The sequence below is a fragment of the Geotrypetes seraphini genome, chromosome 1 (genome assembly GCF_902459505.1).
Source record: "Geotrypetes seraphini chromosome 1, aGeoSer1.1, whole genome shotgun sequence".
NCBI lineage: Eukaryota > Metazoa > Chordata > Amphibia > Gymnophiona > Dermophiidae > Geotrypetes > Geotrypetes seraphini.
This window is the reverse complement of record NC_047084.1, coordinates 434,301,668-434,324,552: the sequence shown is the minus strand read 5'-3', so window position 1 is coordinate 434,324,552 and position 22,885 is coordinate 434,301,668. Positions and strand designations below refer to the sequence as shown.

The 22,885-nt window shown below is 40.8% G+C and overlaps 1 protein-coding gene across 2 annotated transcripts in view; it reads right to left on the bottom strand.

Annotated features, from left to right (window-relative positions):
- The window catches only part of MLLT3 (MLLT3 super elongation complex subunit), a 604,203-nt gene that overhangs the window by 263,410 nt on the left and 317,908 nt on the right, over window positions 1–22,885 (bottom strand). For both annotated transcript variants that reach the window (XM_033919532.1, XM_033919525.1), the window contains exon 3: window positions 6,721–6,803. In XM_033919532.1, the coding sequence (XP_033775423.1) occupies window positions 6,721–6,803 (83 nt within the window). The remainder of the gene's footprint in view (window positions 1–6,720; window positions 6,804–22,885) is intronic.

Sequence of the window (22,885 nt, the reverse complement as noted above, 5' to 3'; positions counted from 1 at the left end):
GGTACAGGGCCAAAGTATTCTCTTATGTGACTAATGTCCTTTTTTTTTTTTTTTAAATGTTATTTATAGTAAATTTTTAATTGTACAACCATATAGAAAACTTGGACAAAAAAGTGATCATTTAAGGAAACAGATATTGTAATTACATAAAGCAATAGGCCTAATGGCATAAAAAAAATCTAAGCCACTCAGTTCCACAAATTTGGAAATCCAAGAATACTGTTGGATAGAACAAGGAAATAAGAATAAGAGAAAAGACCCAACAGCTATTCACAGAGCCAAATATCTAAATGACAAGAGAGTAAAACATTCGTAGAAAAACCCATCAATACCAGCTGAGAGGGGACATGATCGAAACATTCAAGATAATGAAGGAAATAGACTTAGTAGATAAAGAGAGAAGGTGGAGAGAATGAGAGGGCACTCTCTAAAGTTAAAAGGGGACAGATTCCATACAAACATAAGGAAGTTCTTCTTCACCCAGAGAGTGGTAGAAATCTGGAACGCTCTTCTGGAGACTGTTATAGAGGAAAACACCCTCCAGGGATTCAAGACAAAGTTAGACAAGTTCCTGCTGAACCAGAACGCATGCAGGTAAGGCTAGACTCAATTAGGGCACTGATGTTTGACCTAGGAACTGCTGCGTGAGCGGACTGCTGGGCACGATGAACCACTTATGCTCTTAAGCGGTCAGAGCTGAAGACTTGCCTTTTCATTTAAACATTCTGAAGAAATAATAGAAATGGAGAGAGCTGCAGCATGTCAGGTACAAGCAGTCTTCTTGGATTCCACTTCAGCAGGATGATTGAGACTAACGAATTTCTACGTTGAGACTAATGTAAGCTTATACGAGTATCCTCTGTGCCATTTTTACAAACATAGTGACAAAAAATAAAGATACTATACAGAAGGAATTCTCTGAGTGAGAGACAACAGTAAGACAAAAAATTAGAAAACATAATATATATTGTAAAATGGAAAGTCTATGATTAATAGCATTTTGAAATTACAATATATAGACAAGACATGTTTTTTGTAAATGGAGACTGGTCATGTCCAACCTATCTATGGTGGCACAAAGACATGATTTGTGGGAGGTAATTTTATAAGGTGTGAGTACTTTAAGCAGTTAGTATATATCCAGTTTGGTAAAATTTTTATTCATTTATGTACAGATCTAGCCACATAAGCACTTTAAAAAGATAGTGTGTCAATTTCTGGTGAGCAAGGTAGAATTTGGGCAGAAGAATGCAAGTACACATATAGATTATATATTACTACCATGTACTCGAAAAATAATGGCGTAATCATTTAAAACTGTTCTAGAGCTTGTGTAAATGTCCAAAGCTGCCACTTACATGAGTACTTATGCACCATAAAAAGGTGTTTTACCTAGGCATGCTCAAATAAAATTACTTCTATTGAGGGTAATTTCATAACATAGAAACATAATGGCAGATAAAGGCCAAATGGCCCATTACATTACATTGGGGATTTCTATTCCGCCATTAACTTGTGGTTCAAGGTGGATTACAAATGGATTGTCAGGAGTATTTAGGGAGTAGTTTGTACATTTCTTTGAGTTGCTCAGGATTACATTTGAATTGTCATGGTATTAGAAGTATATAAGGAGTAGTTGCAAGTGATGCTTGGGACATTTCTGATAGAGTTAGTTCGGTTTTATATTTTTTTTGAATAGAAGGGTTTTTATTTCTTTTTTGAATGTTTTATAGTCTGTGGTCGAGGTCAATAGGTTGTAGAGCTGGATGTCGATTGTTGCAGCTCGAGTAGCCAGTCTACCCATCCGCAGTAACCATTATCTCTCTCTCTAAGAGATCCCACATGCCTATCCCAGGCTTTCTTGAATTCAGATTCAATCTCTGTCTCCATCACCCCTACTGGGAGACTATTCCACGCATCTACCACCCTTTCTGTAAAAAAAGTATTTCCTTAAATTACTCTGGAGCCTATCACCTCTTAACTTCATCCTATGCCCTCTCATTCTAGAGTTTCCTTTCAAATGAGACTCGACTCATGCGCATTTACATTACGTAGGTATATAAACATCTTTCTAGAACAATACTAATAATAACAATCTATATATTAATTACTCCAAAAAATGTTATTAGCCAAGTGGTGGAAATACCCACTGAAAAACCATTTAAGTAAAGTGGAGAAAAAGCTCAACTTAATTTCATATGCAGACGGCAACCCAATGAATTTTTCAGCCGTTCTTAATCTGTATCATGGGCAAAAAAAACTCCACTACTTGTCAAAATGCAATCTTTCAAAATGGGAACATATTTCACCACTGTGCACAGGGAACAGGAAAAAGAACCTTAAGGAAGGTTTCACTTATCTTCACAGCTGTTGATCATAACCAAAAATGCAACGATCTTCCCACAATCACATTTTCGTCACTGAAGTGAAGACAAGGAACCGGTGTCCAAATCCAACAAGGCTCTTATTTCACCAACAAGTAGCTGCTTCAGCGAGTTCCCTCCTATTCTGTTTTTTTGACCATGATACAGATTAAAAATGGCTGAAAAACTCATTGGGTTGCCGTCTGCATATGAAATTAAGTTGAGGCTTTTTCTCCACTTTACTTAAATGGTTTTTCAATGGGTATTTCCACCACTTGGCTAATAACATTTTTTGGAGTAATTAAAATATAAGCATCTCTATCATATCATATCTCCCCTCTCCCGCCTTTCCTCCAAAGTGTACATAATGAGATCTTTAAGTCTGTCCCCATACACTTAATGACGAAGACCACATACCATTTTAGTAGCCCTCCTCTGGATCGACTCCATCCTTTTTATATCTTTTTGAAGGTGTGGCCTCCAGAATTGTATACAATATTCTAAATGAGGTTTCACCAAAGTCTTATACAGAGACATCAATATCTCCTTTTTCCTAGCATCCTTCTAGCTTTCGCCATCACCTTTTCAACCTGTTTGGCCCCCTTAAGATCATCACATACAAATAACACCCAAGTCCCACTCTTCTGTCGTGCACAAAAGTTCTTCACCCCCTAAACTGTACTGTTCCCTCTGGTTTTTGCAGCCCAAATGCATGACCTTGTATTTCTTAGCATTAAATTTTAGCTGCCAAATTTCAGACCATTCTTCAAGCTTGATGTAAGTACACTTTCTGCCAATGTTCTCTTTCTTTAACTACTAATTACCAAAAGGAATGTCACTGCTGTACCATCAATTAAATCATATAATAGTTGTCTAAATTTTACACCATCATACCAAAGGCTAGCTGTTCAATCTCTCATCTACTTTCTATTTTATCTTCATTATTAATACTTTTCTTTTGCAAGTAATTTTCTTTTGCAAATAATTTTTGTATGGACCTTCAGGTAGCAATCAGGCAAACAGAGCCAGATGCTTAAACTCTGCATCAGTCCAATCTTTATTCATGTTTTAATTTATTATTGTATAACTTTTTCTTTTTCTTATTGATATAAAATAAAAGGAACCTCACTTAACTTATAGTGAATTGATCCTGTACTCTCCTCTTCTTTCTTTAACAGCATAACGTTTTATTATAGACTAGTCTTTAAGCCCGTTACATTAACGGATGCTAGAATAGATGTGTCTGTCTGTCTGTGTTTCTTTATCTCTCTCTCCTTGGCCGCTGTCTGTATCCTTCTGTCTCCCCCTCCCCCCGAGCAAAGCTGTCTGCCCCCAGCACCCACCTCCCCCACAAATGTCTCTCCATGGCACTCTTCTGTCTTCCCCCCCAGAGCAAAGCTGTCTGTCCCCAGCACACCTCCCCCAAAGCAGCCCCCTATCCCTATCTCTCCATGGCCCCTTCTGTCTCCCCCCAGCACCTCCCTCCTCCCAAAGCAGCCCCCTTTCCCTCTCCCGCTGACTCTCTCTCTGGCCCTCTTTCTCTGTATGTCTTTCTGTCCCTCTCCCTGCCCCTGTGTTTTTCTTTCTTTCTGTCTCCCTCCCTCCCGCTGTCTATCTGTCATTTTTCCCCATTTCCCTGTGCAGCAGCATTTCCATCCCACTTCCCTATGCAGCAGCAACAGCATTTCCCTCCTATCCCCCCCTTTCCTGTGTAGAAGCAGTAGCAGCTTTTTCCCCTACTCCCCCTTTCCCTTCTCTTACCTTCTCTTCCCTGCTCCGTTCAGCCCCTCCCCCTTCTTTTACTGCTGTTGTCGATCCGGCCTGCTCCTGACTCTCCCACCGCCGACAAACCTCAGGGCTCCAGCCGCGTAGGCAGCACTTTAAACACGCTGCTTCGTGGCCTTCTACTGGCGATTTCCTTTGCTGCGTCTGTCTCTGATGATGTCATCAGAGACGCGGCAGAGGAAATCGGCAGAGAAGGGTGCGAAGCAGCGTGTTTATAGTGCTGCCTACGCCGCTGGAGCCGGGATGCGACGGAGAGGGCAGGGGGTGCTAGCGGCCAGCAGCCGCCGCTCCACAGGTGGAGAGCAGGGAAGGGCGCGCATGCACACTTGTCTTGCCTCACGTGAGGCCAGACCGTAAGCCGCGCATGCGCACTTCCTATGGGTCGCTACAGCTCACGGAAAACGGGCGCACGCATAGGAAGTGCGCATGCGCGGCTTACCGTTTTATTATATTAGATATATTATCCTTACATTATAGTTCTAATATCACCTTTAAGATAAACATTCCGTTGCATTCTTTGCAACATCTATTATCAGGTATGCTCTTATTTTTACAAATATCACAGTTTGAGCACATTTACAGTTTGTAAGCCGAGATGGTTTGCTTGCAGCACACTTCCTCTTCGTTCCTTACACATTTGCAATGATCTATTTGTTCATTGTAGCATTCTTGAATATTATGTACAGCTATCTCTCGTCCTCCAAGCACATTACACTCACTATAAACATAATATTGTAATTTTCTTTGGGATGTGGTCACTCTCTGGCACCACCACCGCTTAACATTTTTAAAAATCACATTTTAAGTTTATATCTTCAAACTTCACTAGGTCTTTCCTCATGTTATTCACACCATCTTGGGTGTCTACTCTATTGCAGATTTTGATATCATCCTCAAAGAGGCAAATCTTACCCGATAGTCCTGCAGCAATATCATTTACAAAAATGTTAAAATGAAACAAACACATAAGAAGATTCAAAACATTCAATTATTCAGCATCTTTTAAGCCCTCTTTTACAAAGGCACGCTAAGCGTTTTAGCACAGATTTAGCGCACGCTAAATCAACATATGCGCTGTCCGCTAACGCGTCCATAGGATAACATGCACGCATTAGCGTTTAGTGCATGTTTAGCGCGAGCTAATATTTAGCATGTGCTAAAAAGCTTAGCGCACCTTTGTAAAAGAGGGGGCTAGTGTCAACTGAAATGTGGATTTAGAGAGTAAAATAAAAAAAGTGGAGAACTGTAACACAGTTACCAATACAAAGCCAGAAATGTATTTTTGGTAAAGCCTCAGGTTCAAATTAGAAGGCTACAACCTCCTTGGCCTCCAATGATGCCACTGGCGAGGTAGGCTTCATTCCAAAGGGAGAAGGTCTATAGGCTACCTAGGCCCATCTGTGACTACCCTGTTTCCCCGAAAATAAGACCTATCCCGAAAATAAGTCCTACCATGATTTTTAAAGATGCTCCTAATATAAGCCCTACCTCAAAAATAAGCCCTAGTTAAGATTGACCCCCCGAAGTGCGCCCCCCACCACCACCCGAATGTCCCTGACACTCTATGATTCCATCCCTGACACTAGTGCTGCCTGATTTGCTGGAAAAAAAAAAATCAAATTCATCAATTCAGCTTTAGGAGGCCTCGGAGGTCTCACGGTGGGAGGGTCGTTGGGGTTCTGCTGCACAAGGAGATGGGTGAGAGGGGAAGAATGATGCTGAACATGGGGGGGTGGGGGGATAAAGGAAAGAGGAAGAATTGGGGTAGAGGAGAGGAAGGGAAAGATGACTGTACATGAAAAAAAATAAGACATCCCTGAAAATAAGCCCTACTGCGTTTTTTGGACCCAAAATTAATATAAGACACTGTCTTATTTTCAGGGAAACACGGTATTCCCTGGCTATGAAAAAAGACACATACTTTTGTTTATCTTACAAGTATAATACCATCCGCTATAATAAAACTCTTAGTGCGCATGCACACTTCAATCTCCATGTTCCGTGATCCGTGGGGCCGTGCCACCGAATGCGCAGTAGAAGAAGACTGTGACGATTTGTGATGAGTGTGGCAGTTGAGCCAGCTATATAAGGAGCCTGCGGCAGGTCCTGGCAAAGCTGCTTCAGAAAACACGGGAGACTTATCAGATAAGAGTAGGGAAGGGATGCTGCTGGACAGGGGGGAGGTAAAAGGAAGGGAGAAGGGCTACTGCTTGCTGGACAGGGGGAGCAGGGAAGGGGTGTTGCTGGACAGGGGGGAAGAGACAGAAAGAAAGAAAGACAGACAGGGGGCCAGGGAGAGACAGAAAGAAAGACAGACAAACAGGCAGGGGGCAGAGAGCGAGAAAGAAAGGCAGACACAGAAAGAAAGAAAGAAATGCCTAAGTCTACACATCTATTCTAGCACCCGTTAATGTAACGGGCTAAAAAACTAGTATAGAATAAAATATATCAGGAAAAAAAGGAAATGTTTACTAATGCAGAAAGAAGAAAAAAACAATCAATTTGATATATTGGGGAACTTGCAGCAGTGATATTTTTTTTATAAAAAGAAACAACAAATTTACCCATGTACCTTGTTTTTAAAGTACACCTCTATCGGTAGAATGAAGCCAGCATACCCAGATTCTTCTACTTTGTAGGGAGGATCTTTGCACACTACAAAATAAAAAGGAAAAAAAAACCCAACAAGAAATGATTAGATGTCTGATAACACAAACTTATCTATAACAGACCTGCTCATTTGCACCAAAAAAGAAACCTGTCTGTACTAGTGAACTTTCCCCATTGCACATTTGTTTGCAGAGATTTTGCAAAAGTACAGTAATGGTGCTTGAGATGAAGACTTACATCCTCCAACTTCTGTAACTCTTATACAGATTTATTTATTTCATGATAGGTGATACACCATCATTCACCATAACAAAATATCATGGTAGTTTACATAGATTATGATGTATAAGAGAGAGTTCTTTATTAGAAAACCCCTTTTTTTAAATTAGGATTTTATATTTTTAAAGGCTGAAAGACCTCAAGTGTTCACGGCTGTCTGGGTTTGGAAGTAGTCCTGCCAAAACAACCTATCGTGAACTATCATTAGTCTCAATTTCCTTTCTTTTATGTCGTGTTGACTAATTCTTATCTTCTTTTATGTTGTGTTGATTAATTCACGATAGATTGTTCTGGCAGGACTAGTTCCAAACCCAGACAGCCGTGAACACTTGAGGGCTTTCTGCCTTTAAAAATATAAAATCCTAATTTCAAATAAAAAGAGGTTTTCTAATAAAGAACTCTCTCTTATACATCATAATTTAAGGGGTATTGGTCATAGACTTAACACATTGAGGGCAAATTAGTTTAAACAGAATAACATCATCATAAGAATTTACATAAAATCAATCTTAAACAATACTGTCAGCATAACACATGACAAGCAATGACAGCTAGATGGAACCCCTCCCCCCCCCCAGCAAACAGGCAACACCAGGATGGAAACTGAATAGCACAGGAAGAAAAAAAGAAAAACTGCCAGAATCTTGAGTTAAAATGTTCCATTAAAGAAAATGATTAATCAGAGTTCCCTTTCTGAAGATATAACTGTTCAAAGAACTAAGGCTTAACCTTGCCCTTCAAAATACGGTAAGAAGTTTCAACTCTCAAATATCTGGTAATGAATTGCAATGTAATGGGGACAAGAAAATCAAACAGGCCCCATGAGAAGCCTCTAATCTGAATTTTGATAAACTTAAAATGCTGGTCTGGAAGGATTGCAATGAGCACTAAGGATGATATGGAACCAAAACTGAATCAGGACAGACCAAAATGCCAGAGTTTTATACAATATGTCAGCACTGATCATTAAAATTTAATTCTGCAATGTAGTTCAATTAAGAGAGAGGCCACATGATTTGATCTTTCAATCTTTCTTCTGTTGTGACACACTGACAATGATCAAGTAACACTGAAATTCACAAATGAAAAACACTCCTAAATATTTCATTGTTGACAGAACATTTAGGGCTCCTTTTACGAAGCCGCGTTACCGGTTTTAGCGCACGCTAAACCTGCGCTAAACGGCTAGAACCAACTCCAGCCCTTAGTGTGTATTAGACCACAGTTCTTCAACCGCCGGTCCGCGGACCGGTTCCGGTCCGCAGAAAATTCCTGCCAGTCCGCGCAGGGCTGGCGAGATGGACACCGTTAAATTTCCTGCCCTGGTGGTGTTCGCGGAAATCTTCTGTTCCTCCCAGCCTCGGGCGATCAAGACAGGCTGCCGATGTTGGGCATTCCCTCTGTGAGTCTCGCCTATGCTGAAACAGGAAGTTGAAACAAAATAGGCGGGACTCAGAGAGGGAATTCCCGACGTCGGCAGCCTGTCTTGATCACTGCCCTTGCCGAGTCGCCGAAGAGGGCCCCAGGGAAGGTGCAGGTAGAAGGGAGATGGTCAGCGTGCGCAGGGGGGGGTCAGCGTGTGGATTGGGGCCATCAGCAGCGTCTGTGCTCAGAGTCTGCCCACGTGCAGGATGCGGCGGGTAGGGGCCTCCGGCTCATCTTGGGCGGCAGGGCCTGCGGTGCAAAGCTATTTTTGCAGGCTTGGGGGGGGGGGGGTCGCGAATGTGCAGGGCACAGCAGGAGTAAGATCATGGGGAGCCTTCAACAGAGGCTGTCTCCTCTCCTAGCAGCTCTGTACGTACCAGGGCAGTGATTCACTTTGGCAACTTCCCCTTTCCTCAGAGGCGGCAATGGACCCAAGGCTGCCTAAGGAAATCACTGCTGCAGGCAAGTACTGAGAGCTGCTGGAAGGAGAGGAAGCCCTGTTGGAGGCTGGGAAGCTGCTGGATAAAGGGAGAGCTGCTACTGCACCTAGAGGGAGGTAGAAAGAGAGATGCTGCTGGGAGGGGAAGAGGGAAAGGGATGGGAAGAGAGCTACTGTTGGATAGGGGGGAGAAGGAAAAAAGGAAGGAGGCTGGGAGGGAGATTAGAGGAGGGAAAGGGAAGAGACAGGAATGAGAAAGTAGAGAGAGATTGATGCTGGAAAGGGGGTCAGCAGAGAAATGAGAGAGGGATAAAGATGCTAGATCTGGTGTAGGAGAGATAAAAATGAAGAAAGCAGTGAAGCTGGAATGAATGATGTAAAAAGGAGAGAGGAGGCACAGGCTGGATGGAAAGGGGAGAGGGGCATAGAAAGAAGTCAGATACATATGGAAGGGGGAGAGGCCAGACAGTGGATGGAACAGGCAGACGCTGGAAGGAAAAGAGTGGAAAGAAACTGAGAGCAGAGACCACAAAAGGTAGAAAAAAATCATTTTATTTCTATTTTGTCATTACAATATATCAGATTTGAAATATATATCCTGCTAGAGACATAACTGGGGACTGCAAAGCCTAACACTATTCCTATCATGTGTGACTGCAGTATTCTTTTAGCATGATATTTCTGTGTAGCATTCTGTAATAATTTGGCTTGTTCAGTTTTCTTGATAGTAGAGGGGATATATGTGAAGGGGAGGGGAGACAGAGGTTTTGTTGGTCCTTGCTCTGAATATTTATATTTATAAAATGACAATTGTACAGAATATTGTTTCTTTTTATACTTTAATAAAATACGTTCAACATAAAATCATAACTGAAGCTTGTGCAGATGGGATCAGATGGTTTGTGGGGACCGAGCTTGCGGAGAAGGGGCGGAAATGTGTTTTTTTAAATTTCGGTCTTAGTAGTTTGCCAGTCCACAAAATAATTCTTTTATTTCTGCCGGTCCACGGGTGTAAAAAGGTTGAAGAACACTGTATTAGACTACCACTCAATTCCACATCAAACAAATGAATGCAACAATGTCTCAAATTTATCACATCATACTAAACATATTTTTCGCTCCTTAAGATGCACTTTTTCCACCTCCAAAAAGGGGGTGGAAATAAGGGTGCATCTTATGGAGCGAATACCCACCCCCCCACCGTTACCTTATTTAGCTCTGGCAGTCCTGCCCTTCGGCTCACTCCCGAAGCATCAGCAGCGTCGCAGTGGGGCAAAAGGCAGGCACGAGCTTTTCATGTACCTGCCTTGTCCCGCACCACTGTGTGAATGCCTCTCCCCCCCCCCCCCCCCCCGGCATCGGCGCTCCCCCGGAGCCTGGTAGCACACCAGATAGGTTCGCGTCTTCAGGGGCAGGATCAAGTCACAGGAGGACCAATGGGGTAGCGCTACATTGTTGACAAGCGGAACGAACAGGAAGTTGATTTTTTAGTTAATTCTTTAAAAACTTTGACTTTGAAAATTGAAGCATGGTGGATCGATACCGATGATTCTGGGAGGACCCTTGAAACAGCAGTAGGCAAAACATGTTGGGTCCAACCTCCTGAATCGAATGAATTGAACTTAACAACTATCATAAGCTCCTTTTACTAAGGTGCGATAGGGCCTTAACGCGAGGATTAGCGTGCGTGCTAGATCTTAACGCTAGCATTGAGCTGGTGTTATTCTAGAAGTGTACCATGCGGTTTAGCACACGGTAATTTCATGCATGCACTAAAAACGCTAGCGCACCTTAGAAAAAGGAGCCCTGTTTTTAAAGAATTAACTAAAAAAAAATTTCAACTATTTATGAATTATTTATGAGCTATTCTTAAAACATGTATGAATTATATTAAGTATGAACTGGTGAAGCACTAAACACCTTCGACAGAGAAATTGAGATAAATGCAGCACTAAGCACGGTGCATTTTATACTAAAAAGAATAGAAAAGTAAGGGTAAAAGAATAGAGCCAATGAGGATATTACCACATGAAGCTCCCGCTATGAAAATTCTTTGATGCGGAGGAGTGGTGGGGCTGAGGCTCATAAATTCTTTTGAAAAGAAAATATTTGCTTGAAGTAATGAAATATTTAAATTGATCCATAGGCTTTGAGCAGAAGATTACATTTAAATCAGTTTGTGGTTAGTATAACTACACAAAAGTCATGCCTTTTCTCTCAGGCTTTTCCAAGAGTAACAAGCACCTTGCAATATACAGGCCGACCTAGATCCAGCAATTCCCTGACTTCTTACTCTCCCTCTCCCCACTTCTGTAGCTTCTGTAGCTCTCCCCACTTCTTTTCTCTATCATTTCCCATTTCTATTTGTATACTGTAGTTCTTTTCTACCTATTTTTATGATTAAGTTGTTGCATACTCTAATTCATGCACTGTTAATCTCTAAATTGGATTATTGTATCATTTATATAGGTATTATAAAATGTAATCTGAGGAGATTACATACAATCCAAAATACCGCGATCAAATTATTAGGTTTTAAAAAGAAATTTGATAGGGTGACTCCTTTGTATTTGAAATATCATTGGTTACTTGTTTGTTATAGGATACAATTTAAAACTTTGACTTTGGTTCATCAGGCTTTTTACCATCATCAACATGAATATTTACATCCTTTAATAATCACTTAAACTCCAATGAGAACATTGAGATCAATGCAGGACAATAGGTTGGTCCTTTTCTCAGCCAATAGGGCAAAGTAGGAATAAACAAGAAATAAAGCTTTTTATTTCATTGACCCCCCCCCCCCCAATTGTGGAATCATTTACCACAGGGTATTAGATTGGAGGTAACCATGAAGGCGTTTAAGACAAGACTGAAAACTTTATATTTCTGTGAAGCGTTTGATAATGACATCCATATCAGAGATTACTCATATTTATTGAAGGGAATTGATCTGGCAATGTGACTCCTGAGATTGTAGTGGTTAGAGGACTTAATTTAGAATATGGTGTGCTTTTTAAGATGAATGAGAGCTAATTCTTGTTTGTATGCTGGAGGTCTTTCCTATTATTATTGGAGTTATTTTTATATTGAATTTTTACTGTAAACCGTGTGGACCCATCATATGATCAAGCGATATAACAAATTTTTAATAAAACATAAACCGCTCTGAGTTAAACCAGGTCCTAGTTTGGCCCTCTGTATGGATGGAAATGTGGCCCAGCTTGCCTCAGGAAAGTGTAAACTGTAACTTCAGTTTCTTCATTCAGTAGAGCAAAAGCAGGACCATATCAGTCTGTCAGTTCTACAAGGGTGAGCAGTCAAATCCTGCCTAGAACTTTCTCCAGCACAGCAGACAAAAAAAGAATGACTTCATGTTGGAACAGAAATGTTGGATATGGAAGTGGAAAGGATGGTACAGAGATGGATAATGGATGGTGAGCATGGAGAAAGAAGAAAATGTCAAATGGGCAGGAGACCCGAGTTAACAGAAGACAAACAGAAATGAATGCAAAAACTGTCTGCAATAACATATGTATTTAAAAAAAACTCATGCTTTGTAAAACCTACTTAAAGTGAAATAAATCTAAGGATAAAGCCAATCCTTTATCTTAATAAATAAGTAAGTGTATTTACTTTTTCTAGATTAAGGAAGCACCACATTTATGCTGCCCTTCACATCTAATGTACAACCCAATAATTATCACCTGTTGATTACTCAATTAATTGATCTTATATCAAGTTTTACTTCCAAAGATCTATACATTATACATACCCTTCACATCTATACATTATACATACCACCTGTGCAAAAACTGCGCATTTGTTGATGTTGTTTACAGACCACTTTATATACAGAACAACAGGCAGCCAATGAAGCTCTCGAAGTATCGGAGTAATGTGACTGAATTTCGAGGGGTGATGATCCAGGGTTCCTATATCGAGATGATAGTGCCAGCATCTATTTGACTTAGAACTATCTAATTTTTGTAATCTAATAGGGTTCAAAAACTTCTATGCAACAAATAAACCACTTTTGCGTCAGCATCTAAGAGACAAACGTGGGTTTTTTTTTTATTGTATAGAAGTTTTTGGACCCCTGTTAGATTACAAAAATTAGATAGTTCTAAGTCAAATAAATGCTGGCACTGTCATCTCGATATAGGGACACTATTCTTTTGCCTTTTGTCACTTCATACTTAACTTCTGGAGATCTATATGGGGACATATTGCTCTGATTCTGGAGACTGCGATTCCGCTATCGAATGATATGGTAATCTGTGGGATGTTGTTATCTCCTACATCTCTAGTAGACAGAAATAAAAATAGATTATTGGGTATTATGACTGGGGTAGCCATCCAAATGATTACAAAAAATTGGAAAAACTGTGATCGATTAAATTTTACTTTTTGGTGGCATTCGTTATGTTTAAGTTACAGATGCGAAAAAATGATTTTGCATGTTTTAAGTTTGAAAATGAATAAAGATTTATAAAAAAAGAATTTTGAGGCATGAACAATAAGGCATGCAGCATCATTTTGTGCCAATTGCAAAGCACGCAGGACACAGTTAGGAAAACCTAAATAAATGTAATTACAACAGTCGAACAGAGGTGTTATCACCAACGTGATAACTGTTCGAAAGTTATCATCTGAGAGATAATCAGGTAACCTCCACAGTAGACTCAGCTTGAAAAATATGCCGGATATCACTGCCTTGATTTGGGCCTTAAAGGACAAAATGGAATCAAACACCATATCTTATCTAAATATTAAAAATCAAATCTGTTATACCTTTGTTGTCTGACCATTTTACTTTTCCACTTGGGAAAGTCCTGATCTCTCTTTACTACTACTTCTTGTTGGGTTTCTCCTAAGTCCTTTTCCAGGATCTAATTTTCATTTTCTGCTTCTTCACTGTCTTCTTCCTATATATCTAACTCTGACTAATCCTTGTGTGTCTTTTTTTTGTCTCAATTCCCTCATCTTTTTATTTAAAAACAAAACCAAAACCTTAGGGCTCCTTTTACAAAGGTGCGCTAGTGGTTTAACGCACATAATAGTGCGTGCTAAACCACCGGATGCACTAGCCGCTACCACCTCCTCTTGAGCAGGCGGTAGTTTTTGGCCAGTGCGGGGATTAGCGCGTGATGAAAAGTCACGCGCTTTAACCCCGCTAGCGTGCCCTTACCTCCCCTATTTCTCACATTTCTACTTGTGTCTTATTCTTCCCTGGTCTCCTGTTTCCTGTCTTCCCACTCACTTTCTAGTCTCCCATTTCTACTATGCATTCATTGCCTTCCTAGCTTGTCTCTACCTCTCATCCTCTTACCAACCCTAGCTACTTCTCTGTCGTTCACCCCCTCTCTGGCTTCAATCCCTTTGTCTGATCTCCTTTTTAGGTTCTCACTTCCCCTTTTACCTTCCTCACCTCCTTCAACAATCTGTCCCCTTCCTTTGACCCTCACTTTCTTATTACTCCCTCTCTTTTTCCCTATTCCCCATCATCATTTGCCCCCCTTCTCTCATTTTTCTGCCTCCTTCTCTCATACGTCCCTTTTTATAGCCCCAATCCAAGCTCCAGCTCCTTTCTTCCACCTGCCTCTTTTCAGCCCCCCAGCTCCAGTCCCATTCCTCTTCTCTCACACATCCCCAGTTGTAGCCCCCAGCCCCACCTGTTCCCTTTTTACAGCCCCCTTCTCTCACAAGTCTCTTTTTGCAGCCCTCAGCTCCAAATCCCTTTTCAGTCTTCACCTGTCCCCTTTTTGCAGCTCTCAGACAGAAACTCCTTTTCTCACATATCCCTTTTTTGTAATCCTCAACTCCAATCCTCTTCTCTTCCCTTCCCTGAAGTATAAAACCATTTACAGAGTGACGGGAGCGTCTTTTTTTGCTTCTGCTGATCTACGTAATCTCAAAATGGTTTTGCCACCAGCAATGTGTGCTGTACGAGTCAAAAATTAACTGCTTCCATTTTTTTGTGAAGTTGAAGGTGGGAGAATGGGACTGGAGCAGAGGCTGTAACAGAGGGAAGGTGAGAGAAAGGACTGCTGGGTGGTGTTGCCCGATTCAAATCAATTCACTGATTCACCCTTGTGCAGCAACTTTCCATCCCTCCTATTCCCCTGTGCAGCACCTCCCAACTGACACCCCCTCACCCTCCCCCCCTTCGGGCCCCCTAAAGTAGCAGCAGTAACTAGTTTGGCAGATGCAATGCAGTGAACAGGTTTCTCCTGGTCTGCCCTCTGCCACATCACTGATGACACGGCAGAAGGAAGCCCTGGTGGGCAGGCCGTGAGAAGCCTGTTCACCTTGATACCTTTGCAAAGCTGGTCACCACCACCACTGCTGCTGCTACTTTAGGAGGCATGAAGGGGGCGGGGAATAAGAGGGATGGAAAGCTGCTGCACAAAGGGATGGGTGGAAGGGATGAAAAGCTGCTACATTGGGGGGAAGGAGAGAGGAAGAATTGGTGGAGATGGGGCAGAGGAAGGAAGAGATGCAACTGATGTAGAAAGGGGTAAGAAGGAGATATCCTGCATATGGTGGAGGGTAGAGAGACATGCATGGAGAAGAGAGAGGGAGAAATGTTGGAAATAGGGTAGAGGGCAGGGAGAGATGGTTCATGGGGAGAAAGAAATGGTGCACATGATAATGGAGGGGAGGAAGGAAGAGATGCTGCATGGAGGAGAATAGAGAGGTTTGATACATGGCAGAGAGAGAGAGATGGTACACAGCATGAAAGAAACAGATATGTTGGATATGGAAGTGGAAGGGATGGTTCAGAGATGGAAGATGGATTGTGAGTATGGAGAAAGAAGAAAATGTCAAATGGGCAGGAGACCCTGGCGAGCGAGTTAACATAAGACAAACAGAAACCAGAGCCTGGGACCAACATAATTTGAATAATAAAATGACCAGACAATAAATGACTTTCTTGTTTGCCAAATATTTCGAAAATTAACCACTTCTTTTAATTTAGACTTCCTGCTTTTTGTTCTTTTGTATTATGCTACCATTTACTGTTAACCGAGTCAAGCTCCATTTGGTTGATGACCCGGTCTATAAAATTAAATTTTAGTTAGTTTAGTTTAGACAAAAAAAGGTAAAAAAATAATAATTTAATCTTCTTTTTTGTGATTACAATATGTCAGATTTGAAATGTATATCCTGCCAGAGCTGGTGTTACACAGCAAGTATGAGCTAGGATCTAACAGAGAGAAGGAAAGTCTTTTTTGTTTATTTTGTTTATACTACAGCACCAACATGGGGCTGGAGATGGCAAAGGGGTAGGTGAAGAGGCTACAAAATAAACCCACCAGAATGTTTAAAAAAAACAAAAACAAAAAACCGCTCTATTGGGCAGGAAAAGTAAATCAATCAAATCGAAGATTTTTTTGAAGTCTACAAAATCCTGAGTGGAGTTGAATGGGTACAAGTGGATCAATTTTTCAATCCGTCAAAAATTACTAGGAGACACTCGATGAAGTTACAGGGAAATACTTTTAAAATCAATAAGAGGAAATATTTTTTCACTCAGAGAATAGTAAGCTTTGGAATGCATTGCCAGAGGTTGTGGTAAGAGCAGATCGCTTTTAGGAAAGGTTTGGACAATTTTCTGGAGGAAAAGTCCATAGTCTGCTACTGAGATAGACATGGGGGAAGCCACTACTTGCCCTGGATCGGTAGCATGGCATGTTGCTTCTCTTTGGGTTTTGGCCAGTTACTAGTGACCTGGATTGCCCACCGTAAGAATGGGCTACTGGGCTTGAAGGACTGTTGGTCTGACCCAGCAGGCTGCAAGAGATAAGGGGCTGGGAGGAGAGAACAGGGAGCATGAGATTGATGGGGAACAATGTTAAACCTGAATTTCCCATCAAAGGTGAGGGTCAGGATAGGACAAAGTAGTTTTGAGGGGTTGGCTGGCTAGGAGGGTATTAAAGGACAGTTTCTAGGGCACAGGTCTTTTCCCTTTTCTAGTGGAGGCAGATTGTCACCCGTCCACCCACCCTAGCTGGTGTGAAGGCAGTAATAGAGGGGTTCATAGGGGGTAATCATTGTAGCTCGCAGAAATCTTAAGTTATAAGTTTAAGTGATTATTGGGCGATGAGCAATATCGGGTCATACAGCTCACTGAGCAGTATCTTGAGGGTCAAATGACCCAAAATGGCATGGAGGCATCAGTTCAAAATGCAATGTTTCTTGTTGTAGCTCGGGGGAGGGGGTGGAGGAGGAGGGGGATAATTGTTTGTAAACTACGTAGTATTGTTTCTGCTCAATAAACAAAGCTGTGGCCTAGAATGTGTCTGTCGGTCAATAATTAATTCTAATATCAAACAAGTATTATGAAGGGGTAAGTGCGTGAGTGGGGGGTGGGGGGGGCGGGGCAGAACAGCCAATCTGGTTCCAGCTGTTAGAAGCTATTAAGCAATAAATTTAGAACAAATTTCTTCACTCAACATATAAACTGAAAAATTTGGTACCATAGAATATGATAAAAGAAGTTAGCTTAGAAAGGTTTAAAAAAAGTTTCAATAATTTCCTAAAAGTCTATAAACCATTGGACATGGGAAAATCCACTGCTTATTTCTAGGATAAGCAGCATAATATGTTTTACTCTTCTGGGATCTTGCCACATACTTATGACCTAGATTGGCCACTGTTGAAAACAGGATACTGGGCTTGATGGATCTTAGGACTGTCCAGCTTTTGTTCTTATGTACCTCTGTGGCATGAATACACAGAAGATGAGTCTCTTTCAAATGAAAGGAAGCTCTAGAAAGAGGGGGTCATAGGAAGAAGTCAAAAGGGGACAAAACCAAGAATATAACCTAAGGAATCTTCAAAGAAAGGGTGATCAATTCATTTAACAGCTTCCCAGTGGAGACGAAGAATGTTTCTAATTTCAAAATCCTTGGAATAATTAAAAAGAATCTCTAAGGGAGAGAAAGCCAGAATGGCAGACTACTTTCGTTTTCTATGTTTCTATGCAAATCCATCATCTCTTATTTGTTCCATTGGACTGTCTTGATTAGATTATAAGCTCTGTCAGATAGTGGCTGTTTCTTACATGTTTCTGTTCAGTGCTACTTACATCTAGCAGGTCTGTAAAAGTGATAAGCAGTAGCAGAAGTAGTAGTAATGCCTCTCTTTTAAGGCATTAAAGAACAAAAAATGAACCCTACAAAAGTGGAGGCAGAAAAATCACTGAACTAGAAAAAACCTCCCAAACCCCAAGAGAGGAAAATGACTAGGGGAAGGAGACAAAGACCAACTGAACACTCAATCAACTATTTCAGTTCAGTGTATTCTCTTATTCATTCAATAGTTACAGATTCAGCATGTCAGCTGTTTAGTCAGCTGACTTTTCTAACCAATTACATTTGTGTCTGCTGTTTAAATTGCAGGCGTCCTCTCCAGTTGAGTGCCATTTTCTACCTCGCTTTCCAAGCTGTGTCGGAGAAACTGAAAAACCCAGCGCAGTCGAGTTTCTGAAGAAGGGGGTGTGCACCCCCGAAACGGAGTCCCGTAGGAAGAAGCCATCTTTGCTGACTGCCTACACACGGAGAAGCTAAGTTCTTCTAGTTTGTGTTCAGCTTGGCTAGATTTGGACACTCATTTTCCTTTTGGCCCCATGATTGGGGGATAGAGACAAATTTCAACTTAATTCATTGATGTGTTTTTTTATTTAATCATATTTTTTCACACATACTGCACTTTATTGTTGCACTTTATTTATTCACTTATTATGCGGAGAGAGCCCGGGGATGTTTCGCAGTTAACACTCTTCTGGGTGTAAATTCGCGTCAGCTTTTCCCTAGGGTTTCCCAGTGGTGGCTGTGTGACTGAGGGCTCTCCTGCTTAAGCATTTATTAATTTCTAATATAGTTGATTGAGTGTTCAGTTGGTCTTTGTCTCCTTCCCCTAGTCATTTTCCTCTCTTGGGGTTTGGGAGGTTTTTTCTAGTTCAGTCTCTTTTAAGGCATACATACTGAAAGGAGAAATTTTAAAAGGTACTTTGAATTCCAAATATCTCAAGTTCATTGAAATCAATTAGCTTAGCAGGGTTTAGAAAAGGCTTGGATAATTTCCTAAAAGAGAAGTCCATAGGCCACTATTCAGATGGTTTGGAGAAATCCACTGTTATTCCTAGGATGAGCAGTATGTTTATGTTTATTAAAATTCTTGCTATGCCACTTAAATTATAAATAAGAACAAAGCTTTTTACAAAATAATATAATAAAGTAATAAAATAATTCCATTTAGATAGGAAAGCTCAATCAGACATAGCAGAAACATTCATATGCAGACAATACCTAGGAATTCAGACTGTCAAGTCTAGAGAGAAGGCTAGCTTAAAATAATGTGATTTTAAACTCCTTTTTAACCTTACCAAAGATTCTTCTTTTCTCAGTTCTATCGGCTAGTTATTCCACAATAGATATTAGATTGAAAAAAACACTTCTTCTGGATATGCGAGGTATAGCACTGCCTTAGATATGTGAGGTAAAGCTACTCTATTATCATCTAGAGATCTTAATAATCGCCATAGAGCATAGAACATCACCAAGGAAGAACAATATGGAGGTTGAAGTTCAAACAAACCCTTGTGTGCTAGCATCAGAATCTTAAATTTAATTCTAAATTCCATAGGTAACCAATGGTATTTTATATATAATGGTATAACATAATCCCTAATCCTTGCTTTACCTAATAAACAAATTGCCGTATTCTGTAATGTCTGCAACCTCTTTAATTGTGTCGACACTAACCCTGTATATACTAGATTACTATAATCAAATTTTGACAGCACAAATGCATGTATAAAGAGTGTGTAAAGCTTCTTCATCTAAGAAATTTCTAATAGATCTAAGTTATTTCAAAGCTCCAAATCCTCTTGCTACCACTGAAGAAACCTGCTTCTCAAAGTTCCAACAACTATAAATTATTATTCCCAAATATCGAAAACTATCTACCACCGACTTGGGATCTAGCTAGGTATTGGGCTTGATGGACCTTCGGTCTGTTCCATTATGGCAATTCTTATGTTCTTGTTAAAACTGCTTTCAAAATGGCTTAACAGCATATTTGAGCCCTAAAGACTCATTAAAATGTTACAAAGACTATTATTAGCAGCTACTCTTCCTTTCCAAGGAAAACGTTTGCTCTTCTGGTTGCATCCTAACATCAAGTAGCAAAGGAAATCACATCTAGAAATGAAGATCAATTTGAAGAGGGTTTTATTCCAGCATTTTATTTAACAGGACTGCCTGAATTATAGGTCTAGTGAAACAGCAGTGAACCTTAAGCTCTGTTTAAAATAATTTACTATCATTAAGGCCATCCCGCACTTTAAGACATTTTAAGATTCCTAATTAGCAAACTGCTGATGGCAGTTTTAAAAAGGATAAGCTACAAGAGACAGTCTAAATGAGCCCCTTGAAGGAGAGGTTTTATTTATGGGCCTCCAGTGATATTTGACTATGCAGGTGTGGAGGTTTCATTAGCCTGGGGCCTGCTAACCAATACAGAAAGAGAGGTTTCAAGAAACAAGTTTTTGTTTATCCAGATGGGAGTAATGTTTAGGCCCAGGGATAGTTAGTGCTGATGTTTTAAACTCTTCACACAACACAAGGTAGAGAGATCTGGTTCCACTTCTTTTTGGACTTCTGAGACAGTATTATACTATCAAATACCACATGGAAACTGCAAAAGGCTTCAGCTATGCACATCCCTTTCCATAAGGGTGATGTCCTAACTAAAAACATGTCTGAGCAAAATTTGTAAAATTATGCATGATATTTTGTTTTGCATGCAAATAAGCTCAGTAGAAAAATGCCAACCACATGTAATTTGGTGATAGATATTTGCACAAAAATTTAAAGTAAATTATAAATAACTCCATCTCCTAGAGCAGGGGTGCCCAAAAGGTCGGTTGCGATCTACCAATAGATCGCAAAGGCAATGCGAGTCGATCGCAGAGCCGCGATAGACTCACGTTGCTTTTGCATTCTGTTCTTCCTGCTTCCCCAATGCCAGGCCAGGTGCGTACAAGCGCCGGGCCCATAAGCCTTCCCTCCAACATTAATTCTGATGTCAGAGAGGAAGTTCCAGGCCAGCTGGCTGGCCCGGAACTTCCTCTTCGATGTCAGAATTGACGTAGGAGGGGAGGCTTGTTGGCTCGGCGCTTGTATGTGCCTGGCCTGGCATCGGGAAAGCAGGGAGAAATCGGCAGCAGTGGCTTGGTGGGGACAGGGAGAGAGACAGAAAGGAGAGAGACAGAGAAAGAACGAAAGAAAGGGGGACAGGGAGACAGAGAGAAAGAAAGGGAGCAGGGAAAGAGAGAAAGACAGAAAGAAAGAAAGAAGGGGCAGTGAGAGAGAGAGAGAGAGAGAGAAAGAAAGAAAGAAAGAAAGAAAGAAAGAAAGAAAGAAGAAAGAAAGAAAGAAAGAAAGAAAGGGCAGTGAGAGAAAGAAAGGGCAGTGAGAGAAAGAAAGAAAGAAAGAAAGGGGGCAGGGAGAAAGATAGACAAAGAAAGAAAGAGGAGGGGACAGGGAGAAAGATAGACAAAGAAAGAAAGAGGAGGGGGCAGGAAGAGAGGAAAAAAGTTGGACTCATGAAGGGACAGAGAGAGATGTTGGTTGGGGAATGGAATGAGGTCTGGAGGAGAGGAAGCATGCAGGAAGCAGAAAGAAGGGAAGAAATATTGGATGCACAGTCAGAAGGAAGTAGAACCAGAGACTCATGAATCACCAGAGAGTCTTTAAATCACCAAACAAATGATTTTATTTTAAAATTTCCTGTCTATATTTTGCACTATGGTCCCCTTTTACTAAACCATGATAGCGTTTTTTAGCGCAGGGAGTCTATTGATGTCGGGAGCAGCGGGGGGCATTCAGTGCAGCTCCCTGCCCTAAAAACTGCTCTTGCGGTTTAATAAAAGGGGAGGGGGGTATATTTGCCTATTTTTGTATAGTTGCTACTGAGGTGACATTGCATATTTTAAAGTCATCTGCCTTGACCTCTTTGAAAAAAACCCCAAATATAAATTATAATTACATTCTCTCTGCGTACAGCCTGCTTTGTTTTTTTTTTAAATTTTATTGTTGTTAGATCATTTTGACTAAGTCATTTTAAAAGTAGCTTGCAAGCCAAAAAGTATGGCCACCCCTGTCCTAGAGGTTTGTTTCTTGCAGTCCTTATGCCCATCTTGGGCCATATTCTATATATGACGTCTAAAAAACCTGCTTATCACGATTCTATAAAACACCTCTGAAGTTAGGTGTAGTTTACAGAATCATGTGTAGTGCCCATGCCTAGCATTTAGGCACACCCATTTATGTCAATGAAAACCATGTCTAAATACCTTTGCCTAAATTGTACATGGATCAGGCATATTCTATAACAGTGCGCCTAACTTTCAGGAATGCCCAAGTTTCACCCATGCCCCATTTTGGATCTGTACACTACAATTTACATGCACTACTTTAGAGGATACATTTAGAAAGTTGTGTGCATAAATTCTAATCAGTGCCAATTACACTGGCCAACATTCATTTTGGTGCCTCAAATATTAGAACTGTTTCTGGGTATATTTGACCTGCTGATTCCAAAAATGGCACCAGTTTTCTCTTATCAGCTCTAGTTTTTGAGATACAGAACATGTGCCATATACCACTCTTCACTCTGCTGGCCCATTAAAAAATCAAGTTATTTTAATGTAGTGTTTAAATTAATATCTTTTAAGCATGAAGGCAACATATTAAAAATTAAAAGAAAAGTGTACTTATTTCATACCAAAAGCACAAGTTTCCAGTCATTCGACACACAAGAAGCTCCTTTTGTAAGACTTCCAAGAGAGGGATCTGCCAAGACATTCCAGCATAAGATTCCAACAATAGTCTGCCATTAAGGGCTCCTTTTATAAAGCCATGCGGTAGATTTTCGGCTAGCGGGCTAATCCAGTGGGTGCGCTAAAACTACT